A 14067-nucleotide genomic window follows, 5' to 3' on the forward strand; every position below is an offset into this window, starting at 1 on the left:
GTGTATGCGTATTATGAAATAGGCTTTTATGCATGCGCAGTCGCGTTACTTGGAAAACCGAGGGCAGCACATGCACAGAATCGGATTGACGCCTAGGGGCGGGGTTTGTGGCTACGTATGCGTATTACAAAATCCGCTTTTACGGATGCCCAGTAGCGTTTCGGGCAAACTAAGGTCAGCGTATGCGTAGAAGTGGCTCGACTGCAACGACCCGGGTTAGCGTCACGCCGTCGGTAGAATCTTTCCCGCGCGGAGGGCACGCATTCGAGCCCCGTGGTCTGGTAGCAATTTTTGGTCGCCAGATGGCAGCAGCGCTCCACCAACCGTGCGGCTGCAGTACCCAAATATTTTTCGCTAGATGGCAGCAGTGATCCACCAATCCCGCTGCTGCAGTACCCACATGTTTTCGCTAGATGGCAGCAGCGCTCCACAAACCGGGCGGCTGCAGTACCAGTTTTTTTTTTCTCGAGATAGCAGCAGCGCTCCACCAACCGGGCGGCTGCAGTACCCAATTATATTTCGCTAGATGGCAGCAGCGCTCCACCAACCGGGCGGCTGCAGTACCCAGTTATATTTCGCTAGATGGCAGCAGCGCTCCACCAAAAGGGCCGGCTGCAGTACCCAAATATTTTTCGCTAGATGGCAGCAGCGCTCCAGCAACAGGGCGGCTGCAGTACCAATTTTATTTTGCTAGATGGCAGCAGCGCTCCACGAACCCGGCGGCTGCATTACGCAATTTTTTCTCGCCAGATGGCAGAAGCGCTACACCAACCCCCCAGAGACCCGGGGGCCGGCTCAGAGGAGCCGCGGCGGCACCGAGCCCCTTCCCGGCCCGACGCAGAACGGCAGCCCCAGCCCCTCCTCGGCCGGCTCCGGGCCGCGTTGCCTGGTGGGGCGGGGCCGGGACCGGCGGGCGGGGGCGGGGGCGGCGGGCGGGGGCGGAGCCGGCGACGGGCCCGGCCCCGCCCCGGAAGGTGGGTTCATTTCCGGCCCGCGCGGCGCGCTGGAGCTGGGGTTGTGGTGCGGGGCTTCCCCGGGAGCCTGGAAGGCTTTCGGGCCGGGCCGTGCGGCGGCGCGCTGGGTGAGCGGGCGGGCCCGGGCCTCCCTGTCGGGCAGCGGCCGGCCGGGGGGGGACGTGGCGGGCCGGCGCTCGGCCGCGGCAGGGAGCGCCTGGTGCCGGCGGCGGGCGGGCTGGGGCGGGAGGACGGCCCGGGCGCGGCGGGGCTGCCGGCGGTTCTCGTCTCCCCGGCAGTGGCGGTGCTCAGCGGGCTGCTCGCGGTGCTGCCTTTTTTTCACTCGGAGCTGCGCCGCTGCCTCAGCGAGGAGGCGAGGAGCGGCGGCGGGGCCCGGGAGGGGGGTCGGCCCGCGGCGCCCTGCCGCCCCCCCCGCCGCCTCCGGGTGCCCGGGCAGCCGCCGCAGCTCTGCGCGGGGCTTTGTCTTTCCCCCAGCCGCCGGCCGGGGCCGTGGCAGCGGGCTGGGGCCGCAGGGGCTGCCCTGGGGCCTGCGGTAACGCTGGCGCAGGGGGGCGGCTCAGGAGCCTCTTCAGCCCCTGCGAGCGGGCACGACGAAAAAGAAAGCCGGCGGCGGAAATTCCCCCCCGCCCCCGCGGCTGCTGTCTTTCTGTACAAAGTATTACAAAGGGCAAGCGCGAGGAATTGCTGGTGCCTCGTGGTTACGCAGCCGGGCCTGCTGGGCGCTTGAACCAGCGCGTCCAGTCAGGTAGCGTCATTTTTCTAGTTTGTAAATGAGCCTGAGGTTTCAGCCCCCTTACATTTCTGTACGGCAGTGTACTTGGTCAGAGAGCTCAGTCGCACTGCCAGAGCTGGCGCAGAGTTCCCTTGGGACTCCAGACTTGACTGTCTTGTTGACAGGCTCGAGAGCCTGCTTTGGAAGTCACTTGGCAAGGCACAGCTTTGCCGTGGTTGTGGTACTTGAATTCTGACTGTAATGCCACTGCCACATGTTAGCCTTTCTCCAGAAGTTACAAAAGCAGAATGAGCGTTAAGAATCTGATTACCTTTTAACTAAATTAAAAAAGAAATTGCGGGATGAAGTGACTGGAAGTCCTTCAGGTATGACTGGGTGTTACTGCCGTGCATGTTATCCGCCTGTCTAGCGACCTTTCCTGCCTCTTGTTCAGTTGTGGTAATTCCTTTGGGTAATGCGTTGGGCTCTAGATGTAGTGCATCTTGACTTCCTCCTGACCCCCGAGATGTTATCGGTCTTTGCCTTCCTCACATTTCACAGGGCGTGGGAAGGCCAGGGAGGCTGGAATCCTCGGCTGTTGTGTGCGGAGAAGCTGTCAGCCTTCTAAGAGAGCATGTAGCCAGCAAGCGCATCGTGGTGCTTCGGTACCGAGCTGATACCACAGGCCTCAATCTTTTTGTGAAAAGGGATCACAAGGAAATGTGCTGATGTTGAAGGGGGAGAGGTGGCGGGGGAAGAGGTAGGAGGCAGCTTTCAACCAATTTTAGGCTTAACTCCTGTGTTCCTGAACATGGTTCTGGGCTTTGAGGGGTTTGCTTTTGGCTATTTGCCTTAAGCGCGTCTACCTTTCAGGGTAACGCTTTCTTGGAAGCTGGAAACGGTCCTTCTGGGACACCAAACCAAACCCCGTACCTGGGAGGGCCATTTAGCGTGCGGCACCTTGCGTTGTACTCCGTCGGTCACTTGGCCCTAGCCGTACGCGCTCTCCCAGTTTGGCACGTTCTTACCCTGCTGGCTGAAAGATTCTGTCTTTTCATTTCCTCGGCTTGTCACAGGCCATGACACTTGTGTGTTCATAGACCGCTTTCCTTGCTCGCTGCTTTCAGATTTGAGCGTCGATGCCATGGATGTAACAGGAAAACAGCAGCAGGACGTAGAGCACAAGCCGTTTAAACAATGCTTGGATAAAGCTGCCAATCGTGTGACTCCAGAAGCCGACAGACACGGTAAGATGCTATTCTGCCATTCTTGGATGGATGCTCTCACAGCCTTTCCATCACCGTATGCCTGCTACGATATTCATGGGAACAAGGGACGGCTGAATTCACAGCGTTTTAAACACCACAAACTCTTGAAGAGTTTATAGGACACAAATGTATTTCACTGGCAGATCAGACAAGCTCCTCTGTGTGTGTGTGCATATATATTATACTCGGTACTTTTGCGAGGCGAGTCTTTGCCCGGTCCCTCTGAAATTGGGACAAGGACTCATCGATGCATTTCAGGAGCAAAGCTGCTGAGTGAACGGGCTTTTCCTACTGGAAATCAAGCAGCTGGTCTGGCAGAACTTGACTTTGGTTGCATCTTTAAATCCTAGGAGGCTGACAGTGGGACGAGCCCTCTCTCCAGGGAAGGCTCCGCTGACTTGACCCTTAAGCCTAAAGTTGCGTCTTACTACGTTTGCTTTGTGTGTGTTAATGGATACCTGATTCATAGATTTCAGTTGATGGATCAGTTACAAGTTGGAGTAAGTGGTCCTTGGCTACATAAACCTCTCCTCTGCATTTTTTTACATGTTATGACTTACTGTTGTACTTCAGTACAAACTGGGAACGATTCTGGTAGTGTTGCAGTCAAACAGTAATGCTGTCCCGACTTTGCAGTCTGCGTGTCTTCAGAACCTTTGGTCACTGTAGAGTATGAGCAAATGCCTCTTGCTTGCTTGCTTGCAGCTGGTACGTGGGATAACACTGCCAGTCCTGATGTGAGAGGAGAGTTCTGGGAACAGTGCGTGCGTTGGGATGTGAAGTCAGTACCATCAGATCTGGATTTTCCAACACCTGTACAAGATGTCTGAGAGGTCCCAGACCACCGAATTTGCCAGAGGGGCTAGCAGGTCCATTGAGCCTTGCGTCTTAATTCTGATTTCCTGAGCTGTGGCTTGGTTGGAGTGTCAAGATGGTGAGTGGGAAACACTTCAGATCTCTTTCATCAAGATGAGCTAAGTGTTGTCTTCTAGCTCCTACAGTACTGGCTTGAGTAGTGTTCCCAGTTGTCAGTACTGCATGTTGTACCTGCGTGAGCACCTGGTCTTCTGTGTCTGCCCACCAGTGCTGAAATACCTCTTCCTAGGCATCCGTCCTAACGCAGCCTCTCCCTCCACTCTCACACGCATATACATTTTTGGTCAGGCATCCCAGGGTGGAGGAACTAGACTCGGAACTCCTTTGCTGAAGTGCCCTCGTGTGTTCCATCCTTTGATGCTCCACTACTCTACCGAGGAAAGTGCAGGCTTCTTTCAGACCTCGTTCCCTGCTTCTCCCAAGGTGTGTGCCACGTTGTCACGTGAAGGGGGGGGGGGGGGGGGGGGGGAGAGCAGCAGTATGCAATCCTCTCAACCCAAGGTGTTTGATCTGTCTGTTAGTGCCCCAGGAAAGCTGAGACCCTTATTCCCGACCAGTCTGTCAGACCCTTCACTGAAAAGTCCCACTGGATCGAAGGGCAAATCGACTGACTTGTTCAGGGTGGCACACTAGCAGCATTAGGGGGACCCCTCAGCGGGTCTTCCCACTTTGTTTGAATGTGTTACCCGCTGCCGGCAACTGCCAGCGCCCACAAAGGACTCGCACCAACAGTTCACGGAATAACACTCCTTATTAATAAGAAATGGTGACAATTTAGGGTTTGTGATTGCCAGTGATAGGGCCTGTCTGCAAAACCAAGCTTTGAATTACATACAACTACATCCAACTGAATTCTAATCGCTAATAACAGCTAGCATGAGTTAGTTATTTAGCATGCACAAAACAGAGCTCTTACCCGATAGGTGTCCCTACGGGGGAGAAGACAGGTTCAGCCCATTGACGGATCCCAGAAGTTCCGATGGAGTCTTCCCTAATTTCTCCCTTCATCTGTCCACTTCTTATACTTCATAGTACATTGCATATTCATTTTCATACACAGGATTAGTTACAAGTTTCTGGCTTCTAATACAAATTAGTACGTATCCCCAGATAGCACTGCTGAAGTTCTCTGCTAACTACGCATGCTCCTCAGGCGGGGTTTTGCCTTCCTTTGGGGGGGCTGTTTGAGTTGGAGGTTGTGATCTCCCGCTAAGAATAAGGCAATTATCTTTGTCTTATTTTCAACTAATTTTCTGTTGATGTCAGTGGATTGCAACACTTTATCATCCCGTTTCCTCTCGTAGCCAGAACTTTCCTCACTTGAAGGTTTCTTTCTGCATAACTTAGGTAATGGCATTGTTTTCACTGCCTGTTCTTTGTTTCTCATCCTCCCCAAGGCTGACTACCTTGGTGAGAAGTCCCTGCATAACAACTGTAGAGAGTGAGTCAGCTTGACCTAGCTTTGTGAACACTGAATCGGAGTTGGGTAACCGAGGAGTTTAGACAATCCCCCCGCCCCCCCTTTGGACTCGTTTCAGTTCAGGACCGGTCCATTTCCATCACATCTAGGCGGAGCTTGAGTGACTTTGGTCATGCATATTGTTGTTACTAACTGGTGTTGTGTGCCCAGCGAGGTGTAGTAGTACCTTGGAGGCAGGCAGCTTTGAGGTGGAGGTGTGCGTTAGTATTACAATGGGATTATTTCAGCTGAGGAAAGTAATTTCACCATAACGGTTGGCTCAGCCACAGACATCTCCTGGATCTTCGTGTGCCAGCTGGTGTGCAGCTTATCGGCTGTGTGGTGCCACCTGGTTCCCTTTCCTGCAGGGAGCACGACAGCCTGGCCGTGGTGTCTCCACTCCGCACCATCCTCCGTCACCACTATCCGCGTGCGCTGAGCTGCCAGGAGGTGTTGCTTAGGGCACTGTGGTGATACGGATTCTGTGCATGCCAACCATCCTGGAGGCCATAGCTGCATTTTACCCTAAAAAAGCTTTCTGTAATACTACGCTTCTGTTAGGACGCAATTTGGTCGAATTCCCGCCCCTCAGGGTGATTTTCCCACACACCTGCAGGCAGCAGGACTAAGGTCATCTCCTTTTGCCTGCTTGGGCTCGGGCTAAAATCCCTTCCCTGACTATTCTTCAGCTTTTACAGCCTTTGAGCCTTCCCTTGGGCCTGGTTGATAGCCCTTTGCCATTTCACCCTGTTCACAGCCAGCGTGAGTCTAGGTACCGACTATCTCAAAGAACTTCAGTTACACGATAAACCTGCTTTTTTGTAAATTAAGTCTAGCATTTTAATTTCAAAGGGAACTATGGGAACTCCTGTCCGCATGGTGACCTAGCATAAGCAATGATGGAAAGGTGCATCAGATGTGACCTCCGTGTCAGCTCAGTGTGCCTCAGACAGACCGCGTTTGGCACTCCGTGGCATGCTGCGCAGCTCCAGAAATTCATGCTAGGGAAAAAATGGGCAAAAATAATAGTCATGTAGAAACATGAGTTAGGAAGAAATGCTATAAACTAGGTATTTCTGTTGACTGAGGCAGTTGATCTTGCTTGTGGATCTTTGGGGTGTGAACTTGATGCTGAACGACTCGTTTTTCTTTTGACATGCCAGAATTATTTTAAAAGAGATAGAAGAGAAGCTTATGAAATAGAATAGGTTATTGAGTCTTCCTAAAATGCTCACAAGGATTATGTATAAAGCCAAAGTGAAGGATGATGGAATAAAATTCTGTGCTTTACAAGTAAATGCAGTACACTTAACTAGGACCCTGCACAGAGATCAGGTTTATTTCTGTTTTTAAAATCCAAAAGAAGTTTAGGAAGTCTTAGAGGTTAGTATTGTGGGAAATAAATGGCTCTTCCACAACAAATTCCACGTCAGCAAGGCTCTTTGAACAATTCTTTTTGAAATCGGTTCTAACTACAGCCAGTTAGCAGTTTAATGTTGAAATGTATACTTGCTCTCCTATAAAGCAGTATTTCGTTTGCATTTCAGTGCTGTGAGTCTTGACAAATTTGGGAAGAGCCCGAGGGAAATTTTTCATCCTGAGATACAGAAGGTAGGAGGCGACTTCTTTCTTTTTTTGTTTGGTTGTGGCTTTTTATTCTTTTCTGGAAAAATAAGTCGTTAGGTATGAATGCTAGTGGTTTGTTTCTTTCGGTAGCAGGATAATAATGAGGAGTAGGGTTACAGTTACAAAATAAGCTGTCTTTATCGGTTGAACTGGCTACTTTGAAATTAAACAAATATACCAGTATGTTCCAGGGGGTTTTGTGCTGTCTTCAGTACCAGTGTGCTAAAGATACTGATTTGTTTACAGGATTTATTTGCTCTTGAAGAGCAAGAGGTAAATGTAAACTTTTCACTCCTAGCACTTACTTAGTGACTTATACCAACTTCGGTATTGACTGCTTATTGCAGTAAAAAAATGTGGTATTTCTGTGCAAATATGAGATCGAAAATCATTTAAAGCACCGGCATAATATATCCTATTAATAGATGAGCAACTTAGTGCTATCATAAAATTCATAATCTATGATCAAAAGTAAATTATTAGGTATCTGCTACTTGAGCATGCAATAGAGCTGGTATGAAGTGTATATTCCCGTGTGAGGGCGTATACAAAAGATGTATAAAAAAGTCCTTAGAGGAAACATTGTTTTGGGTCTTTTGTTTGATTGTCTGTTTATCCTGTACTATTTGGTTTTATTTCTCAGGGACCTGTGAATTTTAAATTTGGAGTCCTTTATGCTAAGGGTGGGCAGCTTACAGATGATGAAATGTTCAGCGATGGTGAGTTTTTCACCTTTTTCTTGGCTGACGGTTGCATCAAATATTGAGCTTCACTGTGAGTACAAACAGTCACAGTCGTGACCCTCTTAGAATTCATCTTAGGAGCCTTGAAGACTTGTATATAAATCAAATTGTTATACTGGATAAACTGTTTCTTTTCCTCTAGTGTGCGTTCCCACAATTAAGTGGTGTGGAGCTGAAGGGGACTACAATGGAATGGGGATGGAGCCGTTTGGACCGAGTCTTGAAGATCTCTTCAGTTTTTGTTCAAGGAAATTTAGTCTCGAGACAGTCCTGTTACTCGCTGACCAAATGGTAGGAACCTGCTTTGCTGATCTTGACAGTGCAGTGTGTTGGAATATTCAGATTCCTTGAGAGATCAGAACCAAATACGTTGTTTCTGTAATTTAGAGGTGAATAGGCCTGTTATCATGAAAGAAAAGACTCAACATTGGTTTTGTTTCGCTTAAATACAAAGTGCCCCATCTAAAGTGATTACAAAGTTTTAATTGATTTTTAAAAAGCAGACTTGCGCTGTTTGCAAACCGTCTGTTGCACTGCTCAAAGACAAAAGAAATTCGCCCGAGAAAGTTTTTGGAAACAAATGTAAAATAGACACGGGGAAAGAGCTGGAGAGGTTTATGTGTTGTCTGTCGAATTATGTTCTCTTTAATGCCCTTACGTTTTACAATAAAAAGTTTCATTACCTCTTTTATCGTTAAGACAATCTTGCTAGTGTTTTTATACGGAAAAAAGTGTATGCCTAGTCTCTCTCGAGTGATTTATGGTTGGTTTGGTTTTTTTTTTCCTCTTTATCTAGATTAGTTGAATTGAATACGTTCACTCTGAGAACTTCATCCACTGAGATGTGAAGCCAGACAACTTCTTAATGGGCCTTGGGAAGAAAGGCAATCTTGTCTACATAATAGACTCTGGGTTAGCAAAGAAGTAGCGAGACTCTCAAACTCACCAACATATCCCATATCGTGAAAATAAAAACTTAACAGGAACCGCCTGTTATGCATCCATCAACACGCATCTTGGAATCAGCGAGCTGGAGAAAGCAATAAATAAAAACTTTGAAAGTGTCGATGCACTTAATTTTAGCACAAGTAGATGTTGCTTTAATGAGGCATAGAGTATGATCCTTACTTATGGCACTTAACAGCGCAGTGTGCTTGGCCTCTTATCTCTTGATTGGGTGGGAATTGGTCCGACTGTAATTCTCAGGAATTAGCACCTTTTTGTTTAATAATTGCAAGGGTGATAGGCTTTTTCTTGTACTGTTTATCGTGGGCATAGTAACTCAGCTATCCCTTGTTTTTCAAAGGTTTTTTATGACGGTCTTGTTGCACAGTCTTTTGTTTTTCCAGTACTCCTTTTTTATACTGTTGTAGAGCAATCTCACGGAGATGACTTGGAGTCCTTGGGCTATGTACTGATGTATTTTAACCTGGGCTCCCTCCCCTGGCAGGGACTGAAAGCAGCAACAAAGAGGCAGAAATAGGAACGTTATCGGTGAAAAGAAAATGTCTACACCCGTTGAGGTTTTGTGTAAAAGGATATTCTTGTAAGTTACTTTTCTGCGGCACTAGGCTTACGTGTTCATGGTTTAGTGCGATTTCTTTTTGCTTTACGCTGAATCCTACCAGTCTTTTTACTTGTGTGTGTGTGTGTCTCTCTCTTTTTTTTTTTTTTTTTTTCCCCTTTTTCTTTTTTTCTGAATTCCCCCAACCCTGCCCATGGTTGGGCGTGTCTGTGATAGAGATACTGTGCCTTCAAGACTGGGATCTTTCTGTTCATAGACCGTTTCTAATTATCCTTTGTCTTAACTATTAGTAAACAATCCCTGAGGTGCCCTCAATTCAAAGGGTAGCTTAGTACATCTGATTTGCACTGTGTTGTGTGTGCATGCGTCGGTGTTGGCTGGATGACTCTTGACAGCAAACAGCATTTTGAGAAACTACCCATTTCTTCATATGGGTGGGTACTGTTTCTTGAATTAATTGGATTGCAGTCAGATGCACCTATTGCAGTTGTTTCACTTGAGAATTGTCATTCCAGGTTCACGTAGTTTGGCCTGTTGATGGTCAGCATCTGTGAGAGGTGTAAGAAACCCTCCTATATCCTAGCATCGTGCTTCAAAGCTTTTCTGTTTCTCAGCTTGGTATTCACGCCACAGTAATAATGAGGTGGTTTTGAGCCCTGCAAAATGATACTTAAATCGCTTTTAAAACTTGTTAACGTTCGCTGCCGTCAGGGAATATTGATGATCTTTCACCAAGAGTGCTGTCCCTATTCTGTCCACGCTCTTGGCTTCAGCAGCTAGGTATGACAATGGGAACTATGGTTTCTGTCATGGCTGTGTGAAAACTTACTGGCTTCCATCTGTTTCAACTGTGCCTTCATAGGTGTTCCTTTACATTCATTAACGGTGTTTTTTCTCTGGGGTTAACAGGCAGGAAAGACTAATCAACTTTTCTTGCGCTCTCTGTTAGAATTTCTTTCTTAACGTAAATTACTAATATATAATTTCAGCCAGAAAGACTTGAGCTTGTTAGAGAAAATTTGCTTTTCATTTTCCCAGTTCTTGCTTACTCCGTAGCGGGCAAGATGGCTCAAATTGTTGCAAGTTTTCATAGCTTGTGCTCTTACTACCTTTGTAATGTTAAAGTAATTCTTCCATAATCAAAACGCATCCTTAGATGTTAACTGGGTTACCAATTAAAGTCATGGTTTTCCCGTTATCTTTATACCTTGTTCCTAGTCAGGAAAACCTCAAGTATCTGGGTCATGGGGCAAGGTTATTAAGGAGAACTTTGATTGGCTAAGTGTAAGACTATAGAAAATCATTCATACCGCTTCTTACCAGGAGAACAGTAAAGAACAGCAGCTGTTTGTCCATACCAGTTCCAAGTGTGTCAGTTTCCTTGGTAAGTCCTAAGTAAATACGCTGCTGCTGTTCCTGTTTCAGGAAGTGCTTAGACTGTACTCCTGGTAGAAAGCAAAGTTTGCTATGCAGATCTACTGATGTCTTATGTTAAGGACTACGTTTTTTATTTATAACTTGATAAACCAGTTTTGTTATTTTATGTGGATGCCTGTCGCGACGGACGGAAGACACATTCACTCAATATGAGTGATCAGCAGACTTCGTTTATTGAACCTTACAGTCACCTTTTATGCCTTCTTATAATTAGCTCATACACATTACAAAAGTTAAACTCATTATTGGTTAGTTGCCTAAACACCAAGCCCTCCTCTAGTTTCTCTTCTGTAGTTTTCTGTTCCCACCTGCAACATTCTTTTCCCACCAAAATCTTCCTGTTACTGTGTAACAAGGACAGCCAAAGACAGTGTATTTTGCTTTACTTCAGATAAGCTGAGAGCGATGTGCATTTTTGTCCAGCCAGCTGGACTATGTCTATGTGACCCTTTTCAGCTAGCCAGTTATCCACAATGTGAGCCAACAAAACATACTGTGCCTCTACTGTGTCTAAGCGAGATTTAATAAATGCCACTAGTCTATTAAAAATGCAAGGTCCAAAAGTTAAAAGCAACATCAGGATAAGAAGAGGACCAGCAAGACTAGATAATAAAGTGGTTAGCCAGGGTGATTGGTTAAACCAGGATTCATACCGTGCTTGCCGTGCCTCACATTCTCGTTTACGCTGTAGCAAACCCTTCACGCAATTTTGCTAGTGAATCTCTAACTGTGCCCGTGTGGTCCGCATAAAACCCGCACTCTTCCTGCAGGGCTGCACAGAGGCCTCCTTGTTGTAAGAAAAGAAGGTCTAGGCCCCACCTATTCTGTAGGACCACCTCTGATAACGAGGACAGGGATTTCTCTAGGGCCGAGATAGATCGTTCAAGTCTTTCTAAATCCTCATCAACTGCTGCGCGCAACAAGGTCCAGCCATTCCGTTGTTGAACTAGGGAGGTGACGGCCGTCGCCATTCCGGTGATTCCAAGTGCCATGAGGGTTGCAACCGCTATGGCCGTTATCGGCTGCCTCTTGACCCGGACAGGTGATGGTTGTTTTTCCCAGTGTGCATATATGTCCTCCGAGGGATGATACAGAATCCTTGGCATAACTAAGACTTGGATACAAAAATCAGTGACGTTATTAAAAAGTTCAAGTGATACACACGGTACGAGGCCCTTCCTGGAACAAATCCACCACCCTCCTTCTCCGGGAAGAACCCATGTGACGTTTCCACTAAAGGACTGTTGAGAGATGTTATAAGCACAAAACGAGACCCAGCTCCTGTTCACCCAGCCCAGACAGTTTCCCTCCCCCCTGACTGCTAACATCGTGAGGCCTGTCTTAGACTTCTCCCACTTACATGAACCAGGGTTATCCTCCGTAGATAAACTATAGGTGCCATTCCAAGCAACACCTTCATAAAACGGGGGTTTGATGTCATAGCAAAGCCGACAGGGGTTAGTGAGGTTTGGATTGGATTCATTCAAGGTCAAATACATCGTCTGCATCACGGACCAAAGGGGATAAGGGTCAGGGCTTTCGGTATGAGTCCTTTGAGGGACATGAATTGTACCTTTAGTCGCTTCGGGAGTTGTGTCAGGGGCGTGGGTCTGTGGGGGTAGAAGCCCTGAGATTACTACGTTTGGGCCTAGGGGTTGAGGTTGAGGGGTGTACCGTGGGGGTTCTTTTAATAAGGGTGCCCCTATCAGTACCTGATGTCCAAAGCATTACTCCCCAAGTTTTGCCAATAAACCAAGCCGGACTGGACGGGTTAGTGACGTTTATCCAGAGGTACCTACAAGTCCCACGGTGCCATACCGTCCCACCATCAGTTTTGGAAGGGGTCTTACAGTCAAAGGGACCCCATGTTACTGTAAGAAATCTATCAGGTTGACTCGGGGTCCATGCTGTGGCAATAGTTTCGCAACCCCAGTAGGCACAATAAAAATAATGAGGGGAATTACAATAACTTCTACTGGGATTTGAACTTGGGCACCGATATGTATTCCTACCATCAGTGTCCCATCTGCTCCTGGTACTAGCACAATTCGGGGCTCGCCAGCCATCCAGTAGATCTGGGCCCATCAGCTGACAGACGGTGACATTGAAGGAGGGAGCACCCGGAGTCACTATAGATTGTAGGACTCGCGATTCTTGAAGTTGTATCAGTGTCCAGTTGTACGGGAGATCACCTTTGACCAAGGACACCAAAACCAGTAGCAGCGCTAAAAAACTTCGGATCCCTCCTTTTCCCCTTCTCTGCTGCTGCACTACGTCCTGTATTTGCTGAACTGTTGCTTGCATTTGTTTCATAAGGGCTGGTATGGTAGCTGAATCTACTGCAGTTTCCTTTGGCGGCTCAACTGTTCCTTCTCCCTCCTCCTCTTCTATGTCGGTTAAAGTCCTCCCTTTGTTAGTTGGACAGACTGTGCCCTTGTCTTCCTTACCTAGCAGTGCTGAGTGTGTCCTTGGTCTCGCTCCCCCCCCTTGGGTTGATGTGTCTAGGCAACCAGTCTGTGTCAGGTAGCTCATTGCTGGCTGCGTTACCACAGTTTTTTGAGTCCTCTTCATCTGAACTAGATGAAGGGGGGGTTGCCACGTCCGAATAACTCGGCGGTTGTTCTCGCTGGTGCCATGTGTGGGTGTTGTCCCCTGCTTTGTCTAGTCTGCGCAATCTGTCTTCGCCCTGCCTAATAGCCTCCTGGAACCGTTTTGCTGATTCCCAATCCTTTTCCTTCTGTCCTTGCTCCTTTTCTAACTCTGCCAACCGTCCTTCATGTTCTCTATCCAGCACACTACTTTCTTTTGCCTTAGCCCTTTCCTGCTGTTCTTGTTCCTCAGCTTTGAATCTCCGCATTACATTTGCCGAGTCATCTGTCGGGTATAAGTTCTTTTGTTCCCGCTGTGCATTCTTCTTATCTACGGGATAGCATCCCGCCTTTCTTTCTGACGGTGGGCTGTCCGGTAGAGTACCCGGTGGACTAGGGGGAGGACCAGGAGGTTTAGTGTCCCGTGCTATCGAAGTGCCCACCTGCGTTTCCCTATTTATTCCCGGGAGCCGAGGACGCTCCGTACCAAATATAGATGCTCCCGCCGCAGCCCATATTTGAGCTCCTTCACATTTTTTGTTCATAGCACGACATATCTTACCCCAGGTTGTACCCCACGCCGTCGGGCCCGTTTTCTCAGATTCCCAAATTTCTTGTTCAAATTTTTCCCACAGTTCACAACACATAATATCTTGCAGGTTAACAATCAACCCTCTGCCCTTCATCCACAGGATGATTGCTGTTACATCTTTTCGCGGGCATTTTCCCCCCGCCTCCTTCACCCATTTTTTCAGTACCTGCACCACAGAATCAACACCAACATCTTTTTTCGGCTTCATTGCCCCTACAGAGGTCCAGCGTCGTCCAGCGCGCTGCTTCCCAGGATCACGTCGGGGTC

General features: G+C 48.0%; 1 protein-coding gene across 7 annotated transcripts; it reads left to right on the forward strand.

Annotated features, from left to right (window-relative positions):
• Nucleotides 1-634: 634 nt before the first annotated feature.
• LOC129783551 (casein kinase I-like) lies at nt 635-8649 on the forward strand. 7 transcript variants are annotated; one of them, XR_008745340.1, is made up of 6 exons: nt 1146-2446; nt 2814-2933; nt 6837-6900; nt 7559-7634; nt 7801-7949; nt 8455-8649. XR_008745340.1 is itself a non-coding variant. In XM_055793504.1 (5 exons), exons 1-5 carry the CDS (start codon nt 2415-2417, stop codon nt 8461-8463), a joined length of 330 nt encoding a protein of 109 aa, XP_055649479.1. In that variant the 5' UTR covers nt 1136-2414; the 3' UTR covers nt 8464-8649. The 7 variants fall into 7 exon arrangements, 2 of the variants coding, with proteins under 2 accessions (XP_055649477.1, XP_055649479.1); XR_008745339.1 differs by having other exon boundaries at nt 1147-2446; nt 2787-2933; XR_008745341.1 differs by having other exon boundaries at nt 1148-2446; nt 2787-2933; nt 7821-7949.
• Nucleotides 8650-14067: the final 5418 nt, after the last annotated feature.

The sequence above is a fragment of the Falco peregrinus genome, unplaced genomic scaffold, assembly GCF_023634155.1.
Source record: "Falco peregrinus isolate bFalPer1 unplaced genomic scaffold, bFalPer1.pri scaffold_51, whole genome shotgun sequence".
NCBI classification, from domain to species: Eukaryota; Metazoa; Chordata; class Aves; order Falconiformes; family Falconidae; genus Falco; species Falco peregrinus.

Bases quoted from the DNA above. Each gene is read 5' to 3' on its own strand.
- LOC129783551 (XM_055793502.1), top strand. From the start codon at position 640: ATGGCAGCAGCGCTCCAGCAACAGGGCGGCTGCAGTACCAATTTTATT. The intron at 1,082-2,813 runs GTGAGCGGGCGG...CGCTGCTTTCAG, and splicing joins GCCGTGCGGCGGCGCGCTGG to ATTTGAGCGTCGATGCCATG. The intron at 2,934-4,753 runs GTAAGATGCTAT...CTTACCCGATAG, and splicing joins TCCAGAAGCCGACAGACACG to GTGTCCCTACGGGGGAGAAG.